The 19,134-nt window shown below is 43.2% G+C and overlaps 1 protein-coding gene across 11 annotated transcripts in view; it reads left to right on the top strand.

Moving 5' to 3' along the window:
- Positions 1 to 19,134, top strand: part of AFF2 (ALF transcription elongation factor 2) — a 710,743-nt gene that overhangs the window by 605,724 nt on the left and 85,885 nt on the right. For all 11 annotated transcript variants that reach the window (XM_047715962.1, XM_047715955.1, XM_047715956.1 and 8 more), the window contains one exon: positions 4,610 to 4,706. In XM_047715962.1, the coding sequence (XP_047571918.1) occupies positions 4,610 to 4,706 (97 nt within the window). The remainder of the gene's footprint in view (positions 1 to 4,609; positions 4,707 to 19,134) is intronic.

Here is a 19,134-nt window from a genome sequence, read left to right as displayed (position 1 = left end):
TCTGAAGGTTGCTTTTGAGCAAGGATTCTGAATCAACTAACGGCCTCTGAAGCCCTGCCTTTCATATAAAGGTTAGAGCCAGGTGTATATTAGAAATGCCTCCTGAGAATGGCAACCCCTCCTTCCAGTGCAGGCCATCTTTGGCTCATTTCTCTGGATCAGCAGGTCACCCCACAGATAGAAGGAGAAAGGTATCAGGACCACTCTTTTTTTTTTTAAACTCTCACTTGGAACTGTGTGTTTCATGTTATGATGGGCTTTCAAATCTCTGGGGCATCTTAAGCACTCTGGGAGGATCTCAGGAAACTCAAAACAGCCATGATGAGTTTAGAACATTCTTGAAGAATAAATGAGCACTGAAACTTTCCAAACTCTTTAAGGATCTTTGAACCATGCCTCATCAGGCATCCAGTGATGCTTGCTCATTGGTTCCTCTGCCAGTCTTTGGGTCACCAACAGAGCCTTTTGTGTTATTGTTCCAACCTGTAAAGCACTGTTTCTTGGGTAGTAATAATGACAGCAACAGCAATAATGACCAGGATGCCAACAGTAGCTACATATGCTGACTCCTAGGAAATCTGTACAAATTTGCTTTTTCTGATCCTTCCCAAACTCTCCAGAGTAACATATTATTGTCCCTCATTTTAATATGTGAGAAAATTGAGATTCGAAGAGTTGGACTAACTAGTTGAAGAGAGTAAACCCAACTAAAGGCTCCATTGCCATAGAACCATCTATAGTAATGTTTCAAGCCTTCTGTTTTTTCCCTCTTCAGAATCACCTGAGCATTCCACTATATGATTTTATGGTTATAATTCACATAGGGCCTGCTGCAGCATCGTGTCCTGGGTTGTCCCAGTGCAAAGAGCCCTCTGAAGTCACCAGGTTCAGTTCAAGACCCAGAGAGTTGGGAAAAGAGATGACCATGGGCACAATTCTCCCTTCCGTCCCTTGGGCCCCTGCAGTGTTTTCTTTGCTCGTTCTCTCTCATCTGCCCCAAATTTCATTATTTGAGCTTCTATAGGGTCATCTCTTCAGGACAATGACTTGGTTTTGTTGACATAGTTTTGGGAGCCATTTTACTTCTTAATAATATAGAAATTGTAAGTCGTGGTGAAAATAAAAACCAGAGCATTTTCATGCAAAGACAGGCACCGTGAACTATGAGATTCCTAACAAATATCTAAAGTCACTAAGGAGGTTTTGTTCAGTTTTCATCTCTTTGAAAAGCAGAAGAATGATTGTCATTTTTTAAGATTACACACACATGCATATATGTAAACATGATTTTCTCACACCGTGGGTTACCCAGTGTGTGATGAATTTGTCTATGGAGCTGTGACCTCGTGAAAAGAACTTAGCATTTTTTTCTGCTGAGACTACCTTAACTGCAGTGGGTGTGAATGGTGCTGTTATAATAATTAAATCCAAAATCTTTCATAATCCTCCTCTTTCCCTAGAGTAATGTTCAGTATTAGCTATGGAGAGAAAGGCAAACAAGTACATGTATATTCAAGAATAAAGCTTAATAGGTCAGTGAAGGAGCAGAATGAAATGAATGCCTAACACCTCCAGAGATAACGAATGGTGGTTTGCCTTCCTAGTTACTTCTTGACTTGTGTTTACCGGGACTTGAATATATGCATCAAATTGGCCTTTATTAATAACCAAATCCATCCCAGCTTGTTGCTTGGGGGGGGGGGGTGTTTAATGTCAATCGCTATGGAGATTGTTTGCCTATTTCCAAAATTGTACATTGGAAGGCTTTTCATCTCCATGCTAGAATCACATAGAGTTGGTTGAAGGGTAAAATAACTGAAGAGTAGTCTGAAGACCATAAACCCATTTCTGTGTTCAGCTTTGAGACTTTGTGAGACATTGCCTGAGTCAGCATGGGTTACCATGAAGCTTACCTTCAGACTGTTCAGCAAATGAAGGTGAGAACAAAGTCTCACGAAGGCTTTGCTTGTGATTATTTGTTAGTGGTGTTAATGGTGTACATTATTTCTAACTGTGATGACGTATTTCCAAACCTATGATACCCTGCTTTCATTTTGCACTTTCATAAAACATTTCACCTGCTTTAGTTGACATTATGTCCACTATGGCCACCACCCCATCAATGAGCTTAATTACCATCCCATTTAACACACAAGAGACACAAATGAGGTTCAGAGACAGTAAATTATTTTCGCAAGATAGCAGTTTATGATTAGCCAGCAGTTGAATCCAAATATCTTGACTCCATGTCAATATGTTTTGTGGGTTTTTTGTTGTTGCTGTTGATTGTATTTAATATACCATCCTTTGTAAATTACACCTTCTGGAAAGACATTATATACTCTGGAGCTCTGGCTGGAGATGGTCTGAGCTCCATGGTGGCCTCCATGATTTCCTCGCTGTGTGATCATGAGAGGTTCCTTGCCTCTCTAAGCCTCAGTGTTTCAGTCTGGAAGATGGGGCTAATGATAGTCCCTCCTTCATAGGGTCCAAATTACAAGCTTCTGGTCAAATACTTAGCACTTTCCTGACACATAAATGGATCTTCTGAATGGAATGAATTGTTGATCATTTGTTTTGCTCAACACTTCTATGGAAATTAACTGTAGACATTGCCTACCTGTACTGAGATACACAGACACACACACACACACACACGGAAAATGAAACACTTTATGACCAGCATAGGTAGTTTTAAAATATCTGGGGGTGCCTGGGTGGCTCAGTGGGTTAAGCCTCTGCCTTCGGCTCAGGTCATGATCCCAGGGTCCTGGGATCGAGCCCCGCATCAGGCTCTCTGCTCAGCAGGGAACCTGCTTCCTCCTCTCTCTCTGTCTGCTTCTCTGCCTACTTATGATTTCTGTCTGTCAAATAAATAAATAAAATCTTTAAAAAATATCTGAGTTCTGTAGCTTATGAGAATCATACAGTCTTCATTTGCCACAATGTGTTATGAAGAATTATTTGTTCACAGCCATTGGCCCATAACTGCAAAAGAAATGGGAAGATACATTTTGTCTTCTTCTCTAAGATCTTCAAAACATCCATTAGTCTCATGAAGGACAGTCATAAATCCTGCAAGTTTAGTTCATCTGAAACCAACTCTAACACCTATCCTTCCCACCAATCATTCTTTATATCAGTCTTTGGTTTTCAGACCTCAGGGAACATATCCTGGTCTTATGTGGCTGAGCATGAAAGTGGGGGGGCCATGCCTTCTTCAGAGATTTAAGAGTGGATACCCATACTGAACTGAACATCTTTCCAACATTTGAACATAACTTCTAAAATAATGTATTCCCTAATTTATCAAATTAGAAGTTGCCTTTTGTCTTCTGGCTTCCCTTCTGGAAAAGATACAACTATCTGTGTGACCTGGCACAAAGCACTTGGCGTCTCTGAATCTTTCTTCCCTTATCTGCAAAATGAGGGTGGCAGACTGTATCATTTCTGGGAAGACAGAAGTGAATAAGTGGCAACTGCAGCCCATGCAGGGATGAGGGACTGGTGTGGGGACACTCAGTGGAGAAGGCAGTGCTGTGATCCAGGTGGAGCTGGGGCTGAGGAAGAAGGAAAAGTTGTACTTTTGGAGGTGGAGATTCTTTCTCGAAAGCTTTCGTGGAGAAGGTGGGATCTGGCTGAGCTATGGAAGCAAAATAGGAATTTCAGAGTTGAAAAAGGAAATTTTAGCCTGGGAGCTGAGCCTGATTCAGCATTTGGAAGCAAGAAAGAGCAAAGCACGCTCAGAAAATGGTCATCCGTCCAGGGAGGCTGGGACTGCCTTCCGTTTGAAGGCTGGGAACGAGGTCTAAAGTTGTCCTGAATACATAGAAATACTAACACCGATTGGCCTTTGAAGGCTGTGAGTATCTGGAATTTTAAGATAAGTCACTCTTCCTGGTGTGGCTTGAGTTTGGGGATAGAACAGGTGACACCGTAGAAAACACGTATTTTTCAAGTACCTTGCCTTAGGAGAGAAAGATTTCTCATCCACATCAGGGGCTTACATCTCTTGGATCAAATTTTACAGGAAGCAATCGGTCATATATCAAAAGGTTAAGAACTAGCCATTTCTCACTCAGGTATTTTGTGGCCACAGAGCTGCCACGGTGCAGAGGGTTCTGTGAGGCAGTAGAAGGTCACTGGGCCTTCTGCCTCTGTCATCCAGAGAGCCCCAGCAGGCTACGACAACAGCCTCTCGAGCTTGGGGCTGTTACCCTGGCCCGATTCTTTCATGGGAGACGGAGAACATGTTTTCCTGTAAAGATCTAGTGTCACGTTCCACTCCACAGTGATTGATCAGTACATTTATTACACTTTCAGTAATAAAAATATATAGACTCTAGTCATCTCTAGAGATGCTGAAATAGTCCTTTTTTTCCCCTTGATTTAGGGGAAGGTAGAGAGGGAAGATGTGTGCGGAGTATGACATAAATATAAGTGCTCAAATATCTAATTAGCTGAAAGAATCTTGGTTCCCTCTGCACCTTTGACAGAATTGCAGCTGTCAGATTGTAGCTCCAATATTTTATCCTCATTGCAAGATGTATCTGAGGATGATTTAGAAAAGACACTTTCTAACATGAACATCACCCTGCTTTTTTTGTAGGATGCTTGAGGACGACCTGAAGCTGAGCAGTGATGAAGATGACCTTGAGCCTGTAAAGACCTTGGCCACTCACTGTACCGCCACTGAGCTCTACCAGGTAGGAAGAACTTCACTCTTGGTTTGGGACCTCAGGGGAGGGAGCATAAAGGGCCGGGAGGGTTTTGCCATCTGCCAGCCTACCCTCTGCTTCATCCCTGGGCTGTGGAGAGAGGAAAGGAAGCAAAGCTAGGCACGGTATTCCGGGACAGGTGGAATCAGCTCACAGTTTCATTTAAGCCACAGCGAGGAGAGGCTGAGCTCTTTAACATTGCTTTCACCCCCTCCCTCCGCTCCCTTGTCAAACACACGTATGGGTCATCAGTAAGCAAGAGCATGTCCTTCCCTCCCTTGGACTAAGCATTGTCTCAGGTGAATGTAACTTTCCTTTAGTGATACCGGTGTGAGGCTTACAGCCCATGTTCATTAATTAATTAGGGCATAAATGCGATGCTGCATTCCCCTCTCCCAGGTGCACACTCGAGAGCACATGCCGAGAACCCGCACCCAGCATCCCGTGGCATGCTCGGGACTGCAGGCACAAGGACGGTTGGCAAAAACTTGCCACTACACCTTCTTCTTCTACTCTGCATTATAAGTGTTGCCAACACTTCCCACGAAACAAGATGGCAGAAATGTGTTTTCAGCATTTCCAGTGAGACTGGACCTGTTGGTTGGAAAAGGCCAAGGGGTGGTTTCTGAACCGTGAGAATGGCAGTGTAGTGTGTGCTCTGGGTGGTGTGTGTGCGCTTTCTCTGTGACACAACTACCTCACGTGTAGGTTCCTAAAGGATATGTTTGTAACCTTGGGGGAGTATCACAGAAGGAGTGCCTTTGCTTTTAAATTTTTTTAAGATTTTATTTATTTATTTGAGAGAGAGAGAGAGAGCATGAAAGGAAAGAAGGTCAGAGGGAGAAGCAGACCTGAGCTGAAGGTAGTTGCTTAACTGACTGAATCACTCAGGTACCCAAGGAGTGCCTTTTATTAAAAGCCGGTACCTGACCAGGTTCTTTTTACAGTGGAGTCCACTGCATTAGAAAACTGAAAGCAGACTGTTTTAAGGAATGCTCATGCACTGGTATGCCAAGATCATTATCAAATGCACAATTCCAGGGGCGCCTGGGTGGCTCAGTCATTGTCTGCCTTCCGCTCAGGGTCCTGGGATCGAGCCCTGTTTTGAGTTCCCTGTTTTCCCTGCTCAGCAAGGACTCTGCTCCTCCTTCTGCTCCTTACCACCCCCCACCCCCGAGCTTGTGCTCTCTCTCCCCTCTTAAATGAATACATAAAATCTTTTAAAAAAAATACAGAATTCCATATTCACTAAATGTGTTATGAGTCGTCAGCAAAGAAAAGCTTAGGAAAAACTCTCAGGGCTCACCTACTCCATTCTCCTACATAGTTGTTCACCATATTGGAAGCCCCAAAACTTGGTATAATTTTAAAATTGAAAAAAATACACAATACAATAAAATTGAGGTCATTTGCAATGTTATGTGGCCAACCCCTGACTTGCTCTTACTTTCTTCTCCTTTTTCCACTTGCATTTTTGTTAATATGTAACAGTTGCATCTTTGCACAGTGGGGGCTTGTCAAGATCAAGCCCCCATCATCTCCCAGGGGCTTGCTGTCCCTTCCTGGATGTAAGCAGTCCATCTCCTATGTGAGCCATGGGCTTCAGAGCTGATGCAAAATGCATACTGAAATTCCAGGGTCTGTTATTCCTGCTTTCTGCATTTACTATGCCAGGGACGAGCACGGTGTTGGTAAAAAAACAAACAAACAAACAAACAAACAAACAAACAAACCTTGATCATTGATTTTGACAGATGTGACATTACTTTTTAATGGAAATGTTTAAAGCAATAATCAACAATAACTGAAAATAGATTTTGCACATTGACTTCTTCTCTATGTGATTAAATAAACATGCTCTGTTTTTTCAGCTTCTCAAGTTGTTTTATTCTGTATTTACCTGAAGGAGTGGCATTTGTGGGTCCACTGGCCCCAGTCATCTGGGTTCTTAGGATGTGTGTTCAGTAACTCCGTGTCAGTCTTGGGACCATCAGATAATCCTGGTTGGTGCATTGGCTGCTCTCCATGGTGTGTCACTCTTAGCCCAGTCACGCTTTCATCAACTGAGCTTCTCATCTGAAGCGGAGATTGAACTGGGAGATCCAAGTTAAGGCAGAATGACAACTTATCCCCTCTTGCTGGGCCCTGGAAGAAAGAAGTAGCTGTGAGCTTATAAACATTTACAGATAAGCCCTCCTCGTGGCCCTCTTAAACTCTGATTGGAAGTCCCCTCTTTAGGAGCCATTGGTACCTAGACCTTGCCCTTCATTTTGGCTTTGGTGTCTATAGTGATCTGCTAGGAACAGGACTGAACGTCCTAACTGTCCCCATCCAAAGGCATTCACTGGATGTGAATGACCTTTCCTCCCCTCTGACCTCTGCCAAGTTTCAAATCAGAAGTCACAGGAAGAAAATGCCAGGTTGCCAATGACAATGCTCCAAGTCTCTTCCAGGAAAATCACATGGCTCTAAACAAGAGTTTCTCTTCAGAAACTGACACAGGTGGACAGCTGAGTCATCACCTTTTCATTATACTTCTTTCTTTCTCTCCCTCTGCCCTGGAGAAAGACAGGGCATGCTGTGATGCTATACTCATTATGGCTTTCTCTTGGACCTTCCCCGGTTTGGGAAATAATCCTTGAAGTCGACCTTGGACATTTTAATGTTTCAGAACAGGGTTCAAATGGGATACAGTGTTCTGTACTTAGCATCTGCATAAATATCCATATTGCAATGTGTTCCATTTTTCAAAGCTGGCTATCACTAATGCAATTGCTGCTCTGGGCATCACAGATCTAAAACCCCAGCCTGGTCCTCCACACCACGCTTACTGAATGGCCATTTGCCAGCCAGGCCTCTGGGGCAGGCAGTGAGGCCGTGGTGTGGCCACTGGCATTTGGATAGGGTGTATGTCGCAGTCGTCCGGGCTTCTGCAGAGTGCATATGTGTGGGGTCCTCTGCGTGCCCTCACCTTGTCCCACTGCACCTGCAGTTTTCCTTTGGGTCAAATGTGTCTTCGTGTGCTCCTTGGGACTTAGAGGACCCCTGAAAATGAGGGGTTAAACCTGGAATCAATTTTCATTTACAGCTAAGGAGCAGTTATTCATGTTGTGCTGGCAGTTCAATGAAGGATCTAAAGATAGAGACCTTGCACTTCTCTTTCGATATAAGCAGCCTAATCAGTCTCAAATGTTTTCTTAACAAAGAAATTGTATTGATGGGTTTATTAAAATTGCTGTCTTTAAAGTTTTAAGCTATCCACAATCTGACCTATTCCAAAGACTTCTAGAATGTGTGGTGGCCAAACTCCAGAGCTCCCTCCAGCATATATCTGCAGAACCAGGTAAACGTCCACTTAACATTTCACTGACTGATGATCTTGATGTTGGATATGCGCAGCTCTGGCTGTGCGTCATCATACTCCACCAACAAGATGGTCTGGGGGGTTCTGGGCTCTCAGGCCCTGGCCATCTCAGACTGGGATCAGAAGCAGCAGACTTTAGAATTACAAAGGCTGTAAAGAAATGGGTATTGTTCAAAACCACCTTCAGAGCATTTTAATTATTAATACCATCTTGTTATTAATGTGAATTAGATGGAAATGTTAGAGGACTTCATTTAGCTCCATAGGAAGTATAGAAAGTGAGTATTGTGATGGGAAATGTTCGGTCAGGAACTAGGCTCAATTCTTGAGCCCAGCCAGAGTTTAGAGTGGTATTGGTGCTTTAAAAACAGAGCAGAACAATTCAGATTTGCTTTGAGCACAAAGGCATTCTAATGAGTTGTGTCTGGATATGTCGTTGCAAGTAGCCCCCTTGTTCCTCATTTTATTTAACCGGATCTTTTTTTCTTTGTCTGCATCTCACACATGTTAACATATACAGAACAATTGTGTCTTCTCTCCACTTCTTAATTGTATTTTTTCACTAAAGATTGCTCATTACCTCACACACACATAGCTTGTTTTTAACCCAGTTTCTTGATTTGGATTTTATATATGATCTAGTTTTGCTTGTTTGTTTTTATTATTGTTGGGACAGCTCCCTGGCCAGGTCGTTCTGAGATCATATTGCAGATGAGCTGAACTCTCTGGTAGCAAAAGTCTCGAACATTCTGGCCGCTTTGGGGGGATGTGTTCCTTATACCTGGGATGCCCCTTACACTTTCGAAACACAGTAGTCAGCTGAAACTCAAGCCCATGTTCACATTTAAAGTTTGCTAATGAAAACAATGCAATGCATTTTGCTCCTGCTCTCAGGCGGCTCTTGGGAAGCTGATGTGCTGTCGCAAACGCATTCGTTGTGACAACAGACACTCTTCCCTGCTGTAATCGGTCCTCTTGTTTTAGCTACAGTTCTCCCTCATCATGCTGAACAAGTTGTTACCTCCCCGGGGTTTCTCTGTATTTCCATTTACTTTGTTATCAGCAGAAAGGCTGGGGAAGGCCCCCTTCAGCAATGACATCAACATGGCATACACAGCAAGAGAGGTCAGCCTGTCAAAGCCAGAGAAACAGCAGATGGATTAGGATGAAACCAGGTGCAAGATAACTTTGATAGAGTCTCTTAATGTAAACAGTTTATCTTTCATTGCCTTTCATTGAAACCCCCCACAAAATGACAAAGTTTGGGCAGTTAAGGCTGTGGAATATAGGTGAATAAAATCCGTACATTGTCATACTCCAACTATGCAGCAATTAGAGAATGAGAGGACATTTTAATTTATTCATTAAAGACAGGAAAGTAAATAGGATAACATATAAGGTTAATAGAATAACATTGGCCTTCATATTCCCAAGATTGTGTTTCCCATTTGGCTGTATTAGCATAGAGACTAGATTAATAAGAAACTGCTTAGGGCTTGTATGATGTGATTTTTAATATGCTCCAGGCAAGTCTGTGACTGATTAGAAACCCACGTGCTGATTTTTTCATTGTAATTAGCTCTTCTACTTTTAGTACCAAATATTTTGACTCATAATCTCCATAGATTGCCTTTTTATTGTGATCTCAATAAAATGCTTAGAGCACACAGACATGCAGAGAAGCACCTTGTTTTTACATGTGGTGCTTGTCACAGTTGATGACCAGATACTGGCTAATGTCCACTACAGCTTATGAAGTATCCATCTCTGAGCATTCCAACTGCAAGCCACTGGCCCCTTTGCTTAGCTGAACACTCCTCCCACAGAGAGTTGAACTCAGACATGGGTGAGGGTATACTGCACGCCCTAAGAGCCAACCAGAAGCAAAAATGGGTCTGACCCATTATTTCAGAAAAGGTGATCCTCATGTAGAATAGGGAGCTATCTGCGAAGGCAGAGGCGGGGGTAGCAGCCACCTCTGGGAAACGGAGGATCCCTAAGTTGACTTGAATTAAAGTTGCCCTTGTCACTGTCCCTGGGCTGGTCCCGTCTCCACTCTCACTCCGCCCTTTGTTTGGTCCAAACATTTTCTTTCTCTTAGTCCCCTTCGTTGCTCCAGTTTGGGTCCCAGATCCATGCTTGGAGCCTGGAGGTCCTGGCTCAGTCATTCTCCAATAAACTCCAGACAGTGTATCACATGTACCGGAAGTTTATTGGAAGTTTCCAAGTCTTGAATTCAACCAGGGTTCTAGCATATACTAGAGCAATATGAACATCTCCAGTAAAAGCTGGGTAATAAAACACCACCTGTCTGAAAATGTGAGATTTTGAAATTCATGTGCTGGCTTTGAAAAATATACTGGGGCTTTGGTTTAGGGACCAAGAAGGCTTTACTCATCCCCGAGATATCTGCCATCCATTGGAAAAGGTACCAGGCAGGCTACAAACACCCAGGACGTTGTCCTGAATGGGAAACAGAATCTATCTTATTCCTAAGCAGCCATATATATATATTTTTTCCTATTTATTTAGTAAAAGCAAAGAGCATAGGCATTGTAAATACACAGAAGAGGTATCCAAATTTGAGATTAGCTACCAACCTAAGATTAACTATTCCGAATTCAAGTAGATGGACAGATAAAAAGCAGCAGACACTTCCAGAATATATAGGATGGCATAACCCATATTTCACAGAGTACCACACAGGACTCTCTGGAACATCAGATAGAAACTTTTATGAACTTGGTAATAAATCTTGTTTATTGCTAATGGAGGTAGGCTCAGGTTCCACATTTATCCCCGAGTCATATGTATATAGAGAGACTACAGTACTTTGTATGAAAATAGAATACCAGACCTTAAAATGACCATAGAGAGCCTTTGCTCCAGCTGCCTCATGTTGCCAATAAGAACACTGGGGCACAGAGGAGTCAGTTGGTATTTGGTGTTGTGAGATAATAGAAAATGTATATTGATATATTGGTCTTTGTGCCTGTTTCCTGTCATGAAACATGACATGGTTCCTGTCACTCTTAAGACCCTTGTAATTTCCTAATTTGATAAGAGCACTAGGAGCATCTTTTGTTCTGACATTTGGTCTTTGACCCCAGTTCCTGATACAGGGCATGAAATCCTTTAGAATTTCCTGGGTGATAGGAGTGTTCTGAGGAGGTGATTCTGCATGGGCTCCTGGATGGGAGCTTCTCACCAAAAAGACCAAGTCATGACTAGAGGCTTGTAACTTTCAGCCCTGTTCCCCTACTCATCCCTGCCACACACACACATTTCTCTGGAGAGGGGAGAGAGCCCAGAAAATGAATTAATAATTAATCATACTTATGTGACAAAGCCTCCATAAAATCCCAATAGTATGGATTTGGAAAGTTTCCAGGTGGGTGAACACATCCACATCCCAGGAGGGTGATGAACCCTGAATCCACAAGTACAGAAGCTCTGACACTTGGGACCCATCCAGAACTCACCCTGTGTATCTTTTCACCTGGCTGTCCATCTCCCTCTTTGATCATGTCCTTCAATAAAGTGGTAGAAATGAGTAAACTGTTGGCCCAAGTTCTGTCAGCCCCTCCAGCCAGTTAGTCGAACCTGAGAAGGGAATCGTGGGAACCTCTGGTTAATAGCTAATCGGTTAGAATGGAAGGTGACAACCTGGGCCTACCATGAGTATCTGAAGTTGGAGCCAGTGTTGTGGGATGGAGCCCTTCACCTCCGGGGTCTGACACCATCCCTAGGGAGAGCATGTCAGAAATGAGTGAAATTGTAGGATGCCCCGCCAGTGTGACACAGAACTGCTTGGTGTGGGGACAGCCCCCTCACACATCTGGTGTTGGAAGTATTGCAAATGTGGTAGCAGTGTGAGAAGAAAGGAGACTCACAGGTGAGAGACTAGTGGGTTTTCTAATACAGGTATATGGATAACGATGGCTATGGTGTTCTTACCTGGAGTATAACATGCTCTAAAGGGACAGAAAGTCTGAATACATTAGGATGTTCATTCTAAGGATACATCATCGGTATTCACTCCCATGTAGGTTGTAGAATACTTTTATACCATTGGGTACCTACTAGGCACTAAGAATATCCTTCCCATTTTCCTGGTCACATGTGGTAAGGAGAGTGTCTCTATTAGGTATTGATCATCTCCCACCACAAGATACAGGTCATTTTGCAAGGCAGGGGGACCCTCTAGTACCAGGGGCAAGAGGGCTTAGATTGGCCAGGGAAGGGGGGGAAGAAAATTGAAGTTTCAAACCCACACACCATGGGGAAACAGAGGAACCGGGTGCCTCTTACACTGACCCTTATAATGGGGAGAATAAATAAGTCCAGCCAATGCTAAGATGCTGTGCCTATTGTGTCCATATTTACTCCAGTTAGAGAATGATTAACATCAACAGGAGACTTAGGAGTGAAACGTGCTTCTTCCCCAAAGACTGTGCATTTTTCATTTAGTTACAACAGATCAAAACCTTAGTTAGAAACCAAATCACCAGCTGACACATGGGTCTTGCTAAAGACACTTGACAGGCTCCTACTGGTTCACAAACTCCACTCACGGGCCCAAGCAGGACCCACTCAGGGGCTGCTATTTGGCCAGCACTGGCAGGGTCTTGAACCTGGGTGGGTAAAGCTGATTAGGAATTCATTGTGGTGGGAAACCATAAAGGACTCTGAGAATGTCAGGGTGAAAGTGGAGCATCAACGTAAGACCAGCAGAGTGGTGAAGGGGCAGTTACCGATGTCTGATGTCTGGGGGAGTGGTAATGAGGATGGAGCTAGGCAGCCTGGACTCCTCATCCTCTCTGGGTGTGAAGATGAGTCTCAGGGGCCTTTGTGGCACCTCCAATCCAGACACATGCATCCTGGAGCTCAGTTTTGCCTCCCGGGTCCACAGCAGGGCTGAGACTGCTCAGACTCCGTGCTCATCCCTCATTCGTTTATCTAGTCAGTGTTTATTAAGTGACTATTAGGTGCAAGACGGGGTGCCCTCCACCTAGGATGAGTTTCCTCCAAGCTCTGCCAGTCAGGCCTACTTCATAGATGCATGGAACACAGCAAATTAAATTAAAATGGGAGAAGCTCAATACCCTAAGGAGAGGGAACATGGAAGTTCAGGGTTAAAACACCTGACATTTCCACATTTCCTTCTGGGGCTCTATCCAAAGGGGAAAATACAATAGGTGGTGTTTTCCTGAAGATTTCAGGCCCTAGATATGAAGTCCGAGATTCAGGCAGGCATCCAGGTGTTGGAAAAGACTGAGTGACATTTTCTCCTCTTAATCTGCAATCCTGACTCTGCATATGTGTGCTCCCAGCTGAAACCCCAGCCTATAGGAGATAATATAAGCCTCTGGCTGTTCTACTCATTCCAATGAAATCTATTTAAATGCTGTAATTAAGCAATTCATTTTTATATTTGGGCAAGTGTTCTCAGTATGTCTCTTTAATTGATTTAACCAATTCTGTAGATTGATTTTAGACCATCTGAATACCCTAATGATGAGTTCATTTGTTAATAGAAGAGTTTTCTCTTCTGAACTTAAGCGATCAATACAATTTACCAATACATATCATTACGTTAAGGCATGGCTGTGTCTCACAGAACAGCCATGTGAAAAGATAAAAAAAGACAAAACATAGAAACTCAAAAGCAATGGAATTGATTGTTCTTCTGTCTCATTTCCATAATGCCCAATGTGCAGTTATTTAAAATTATCTGAATGATTGAGTTCTTTTTTTTTAATCAAGAAATGTATTGATTAGACCCAATTTGAGTGTATCTGCTAGCAGAACACCAGGAAAAAAAACATAGAAGCAGGCAAGGTAAAAGCTATATAGAGCAATGCTAATAGAATCACATTTTTTGCTTGATTGGCAGCATGATTACTGACTAAGGAAAAAAGCAGCACCTGAATACATAGCCTTGTCAAATGATTCCACCACTACAATATGTCTAGGCCCTCTAAGTGCTCACCTCTACAGTCTCAACAAAGAGGAAACATACTGTATTGGGTCTGTTTTCTGCCAATCTGGGGGCAAGGGGAAGGTATTATGGTAAGTCCAGATATCCTGGTTCAGGACGTGCTTCTTAAAAACCCAAAAAGAATGCAAGTTGGTGCAGCCACTTTGGAAAACAGTGTGGAGATTCCTCAAGAAATTAAAAATAGAGCTTCCCTATGACCCTGCCATTGCACTACTGGGTATTTACCCCAAAGATACAGATGTAGTGAAAAGAAGGGCCACCTGTATCCCAATGTCCATAGCAGCAATGGCCACGGTCACCAAACTGTGGAAAGAACCAAGATGCCCTTCAACGGACGAATGGATAAGGAAGATGTGGTCCATATACACGATGGAGTATTATGCCTCCATCAGAAAGGATGAATACCCAACTTTTGTAGCAACATGGACGGGACTAGAAGAGATTATGCTGAGTGAAATAAGTCAAGCAGAGAGAGTCAATTATCATATGGTTTCACTTATTTGTGGAGCCTAACAAATAGCATGGAGGACAAGGGGAGTTAGAGAGGAGAAGGGAGTTGAGGGAAATTGGAAGGGGAGGTGAACCATGAGAGACTATGGACTCTGAAAAACAATCTGAGGGTTTTGAAGGGGCAAGGTGTGGGAGGTTGGGGGAACCAGGTGGTAGTATTGGAGAGGGCACAGATTGCATGGAGCACTGGGTGTGGTGCAAAAACAATGAATACTGTTATGCTGAAAATAAATTTTAAAAATTTAAAAAAATGATCCTCTCATTTTTTATTTTTTTTTTAGGATTTATTTATTTATTTGAGAGAGAGAGGGAGAGAAAGCACATGAGTGGGGAGAGGAGCAGAGGGCAAGGAAGAGAAGGAATCTTAAGCAGACTCCCAGCTTGAGCATAGGGTCGGATGCAAGGCTCTATCCCAGGACCCAAAAGTCATGACCTGAGCTGAAATCAAGAGTCAGACACTTAACCAACTGAGCCACCCAGGTGGACCAAGAGTCTCTCATTTAAAAAAATAAATGTAGTATGTGTGTTTGTTGGATTAGAATAACACTGAGACTCTGAAAACAATCTGAGGGTTTTGAAGGGGCGGGGGGTGGGAGGTTGGGGGAACCAGGTGGTGGGTATTGGAGAGGGCACGGATTGCATGGAGCACTGGGTGTGGTGCAAAAACAATGAATACTGTTACGCTGAAAATAAATTTTAAAAATTTAAAAAAAATGGGCGCCTGGGTGGCTCAGTGGGTTAAGCCGCTGCCTTCAGCTCAGGTCATGATCTCGGGGTCCTGGGATCGAGTCCCATATCGGGCTCTCTGCTCGGCAGGAAGCCTGCTTCCCTCCCTCTCTCTCTCTCTCTCTGCCTGCCTCTCATCTACTTGTGATCTCTCTCTGTCAAATAAATAAATAAAATCTTTAAAAAAAAATAAATAAAAATAAAAAAATAAATAAATAAATAAAAATTAAAAAAAAAAAGAATAACACTGGGACAGAATCACCAAAGAACTTTTTAAAAGTTAGATCCCTCTAGAAGATGTCAAAAAAGTATATGTAGCATTTTCTCCCTAAAAACACATGATGTTATGTTTGCCATGGAGAATGGGACTCAAGAGACAGCGATTTTCTTTTCTTCCTTCTTTCTTTCCTTCTTTGCTTCTATTTTCTCATGACAGCTCTACAGTTTTTATGGTTCACGTAATTCAGTATGGTCCCTGAATTGCTTGGACCTTGGTGGAGCCAGAAATTTCTCTGCATAGCAGAAAGACAAGATCCTTCTTATTTTTAGGAAGACAGTTTTAATGAGTGAGCAACTATGAGCATGTCCTTAGCCACATCATCCCTCCTGAGGAAATAAATTTGCTGCTTAGCAGGATACCATGGATCATACAAGGCCAGTAATAAGAGAAGAATCCGTTCATACACATTCCTTGGAATGAGAGAAGTGCATTCTCCTTTGGTATATGATTTTCCAAGATACCATATGACAGAGGAGGCTCACCTCAGGGCTTCTCAACCTCAGGATCAAATGTTAGTGAAAAAGCAAAGCACAATCCTCCTGGAGTGAGATGTGAAAGGGGAGACCACTGATGAAAAAATCACTGGAAAGGATGGAGGTTTCCTAGGCTTCCTTGTGGAGGAGGAGTGGGGGAGAAGGAGGGAGACAGAGAGATTTGAGGATATGCATCTGCATTTGTGTCCCCATGACACCTCAGGTGCCCTGGCTTCTTGGCCACCAGCACCAGACCCGAAGAAGTTTCAGGCCAGAGGAATGTGCAAAGGTACAGGGGTCTCTCCTGCTGGCCCAGACAGGTCAGGCTCTAAACATACCCAGATCTCCCTCGAGTAGGACTTTCCAGACAGAAGCATTCTATTTAGCCCAGAACTGCTCCTGACGTGGAGAGAGGAACACAGTGGCTCCCAGAAGCCTTGTTGGAATAACTGTATGGGTTCAATACCACAACCCTGCCCAGAAGTCATCAAGCCCATAAACTCTCTGGCCATGCAGATGTGTGCCCCAAAGCCCAAAGCAGGCACAGTCTACACTGCATTTGCATGGCGCATGATGGTTTCTAGAGTGCCGCCGTGGATGTTGGCTGCTCCCACCCACACTTGATATAGATGGGACAGGAATGATCATCTTCATTTTTAAAATGAGGAAACAGACTCAGAAGTGTCAGCCGCCTTGCTAACATCCTGATGATAGTAAGTGGCAAAGCTGGGAGCTGAACCCGAGTTTCTGAATTTCCCGCCCACCACTGTAGCCCACAGCCTTTCACCACACCACAGTGGAATCCGTTTTCTAGCATTTTAATTTATCATATCATCCTTTCTTATACTAGAGCCTCCTTAATGGTAAGATAAGTATCATGTTAGGGAAATGTGGCACAAAATAAGTAGAATATAGGTTTTAGAAAGCGTATAGATGTTGCAAATTAAAGCGGCATGGGTGTTAACTATCTAGCCTCCATCTTCCAATCAGTTTAAATTACTTTAATGTATGTTTTTAAACTCAAAATGAGCTGTAATCCCAATATGCAACCCTCTTAATGTGTGGCAAATTACATGAGATCATTTCATTTTGATTCCCCTCCTTTTGCATGTTTCGGAACTTGGGCTGGTGTTTTCACGTCCCATTATCTCAAAAGAGGAATGTTCTCCTTGCATTTTTTTTTAAACTTCTTCTTAGACCTTAAAGGCACATATAGTTTTCCCACAGATAATTCACTTAACTTTCTCTCACAGTCTCTGAGTTGAATAATTATAGCAGGCAGAACACAGCATCACATTAAAGCGGGAACAAAGAACGCACATTGTGAGCTCTGTCTCAGGTCTGGTGGCGACTCCCTGTAACCATTTAGCTTAGAGATGAAAGGTGATGAGCACACAGGAGGATGACATGAGCTCGTCTGACTAAAGCTATTGGCTCTCTGGAATGGTCCCAAGTTAATTTCCAAAGAAAAGAGAACTTCTCAGCAGAGACATTTTCAATCAATAGCCAAGCAGCCCAGAAAACATTAATTTGAATGAAGTTATTTTCCTATGATGGCTGTATGAAAAGACATAGGTTTCAAAGAAACTGGCCTTGAACATGATTATGCTCCTCCTGATCAGAGAAAACTAACTGGGTCTAATTGACAGTCCTAAAGCACAGAAAAGAGAAGACATTTTCAAAAACCATGTCACTGAATGAAAGCTAGGTTAAGCAATGTCACTGTGATTTCTCCCTCCCTGTCTTCTGCCAGTGGCATGCCCATGCTATCACATTCAGTGTGCTTTTCAAAGGAAACCCCTCGGACACCATGCTAGTGCCTTTACAATAACCAAAGTCTTCCAAGAACAAACCCGTTTGGATTGTAACAGACAAGGGAACGTGGGTTCCTGTGATTTCCACAGTGACATGTCTTCATCCCACTACCATAAGCCATTCCAAAGCAGCCAGGAGTAGGGGAGAAAGGGTGATAGAGAAGACAAGTGTGGGTGTGCACAGCTGGGCAGACTGGGTCCAGCCCCCCTCCACACCAGCATCCACCTGTTCCTTCCCACATCCGTTCCAGGGCCAGACCTGCTCAGGGACACACTTTCGTATCCTAACTACCTGTGAGATGTGACTTGGGCTGACCACACACGTATTGCTTATTTTGTCATTGTCACCTGCTACCTCCCGCTCTCGCTTGCTTGCTGTTCCACCATTTGCCAAAATTCAACCTCAGGCACAGATGGTGAGAAGATGATTTTTGCCACTGAGAGCCAAAGAAAGTGCCCAAATATTAATGGGTATTTACCTAGCAACAGAACCTGAGATTTAATAGAGGAGAAGGACTTGAATTTCCGGTGCTAATCTCTAAGCTTGAGAAGTGTTTCATTTATTTTAAAAAATGGTTCCAGAGTGTCTTGAGCTGTTGTGAGTAGCAAGTCCGGGGTACTTACTTCCACACCAGTTACCCAGAATGCCAAGTCTGGTGTTACAAGGAGCTGCCATCGCCCACCTCCAGAATTCACAAATATAAAGGTCTCTAAACGGATACTTCTTGAAAGGGTCTGAAGACCCCAGAGAGTATCAAGCTGCCGCTTCAACGCTCCCCATATTACACGTTATTTCTGCAAAAGTCTAGGGGAGTACAAGTTTGGTTCTGATTACATAATTATGCTACAGAAGTATGAAAAAAATCATCGCTAAAACCCTCCAGGTGCTTAAACAGTTTGATAGACTGTAGCCATTCTGCCATCAGTGCCCCCAGCTGTGTTGCTTAGCAACATTTTAATTCCAGAAGAATCCAAGGAGATGCAATCCCTGTGGAGAGGGAAACAGAAATAAGAGGGCTGTTGACAGATGATCTGAGTTGTTTCTTCTAATATACTGTGAAGATCACTAGCTCTTTTCATGAATGATAAATGGACTGTCCACAGATCAATGGGTTCAGCAATAAACTGGAACCAGGCTCCATGTCTAAGGCGACACAGGCTGAGAGGCCCAGAGGTTTCCTCATTTCGATTATTTGGTGTGTGTTTTCTTAAAGGTTCCACCAGAGGAGATTGATCTGAGGGGTCGGT

This window comes from Lutra lutra, chromosome X (genome assembly GCF_902655055.1).
Source record: "Lutra lutra chromosome X, mLutLut1.2, whole genome shotgun sequence".
Classification (NCBI taxonomy): Eukaryota; Metazoa; Chordata; class Mammalia; order Carnivora; family Mustelidae; genus Lutra; species Lutra lutra.
Note: the sequence above shows the minus strand (reverse complement) of the source record. Positions and strands in the feature narration are given on the sequence as shown.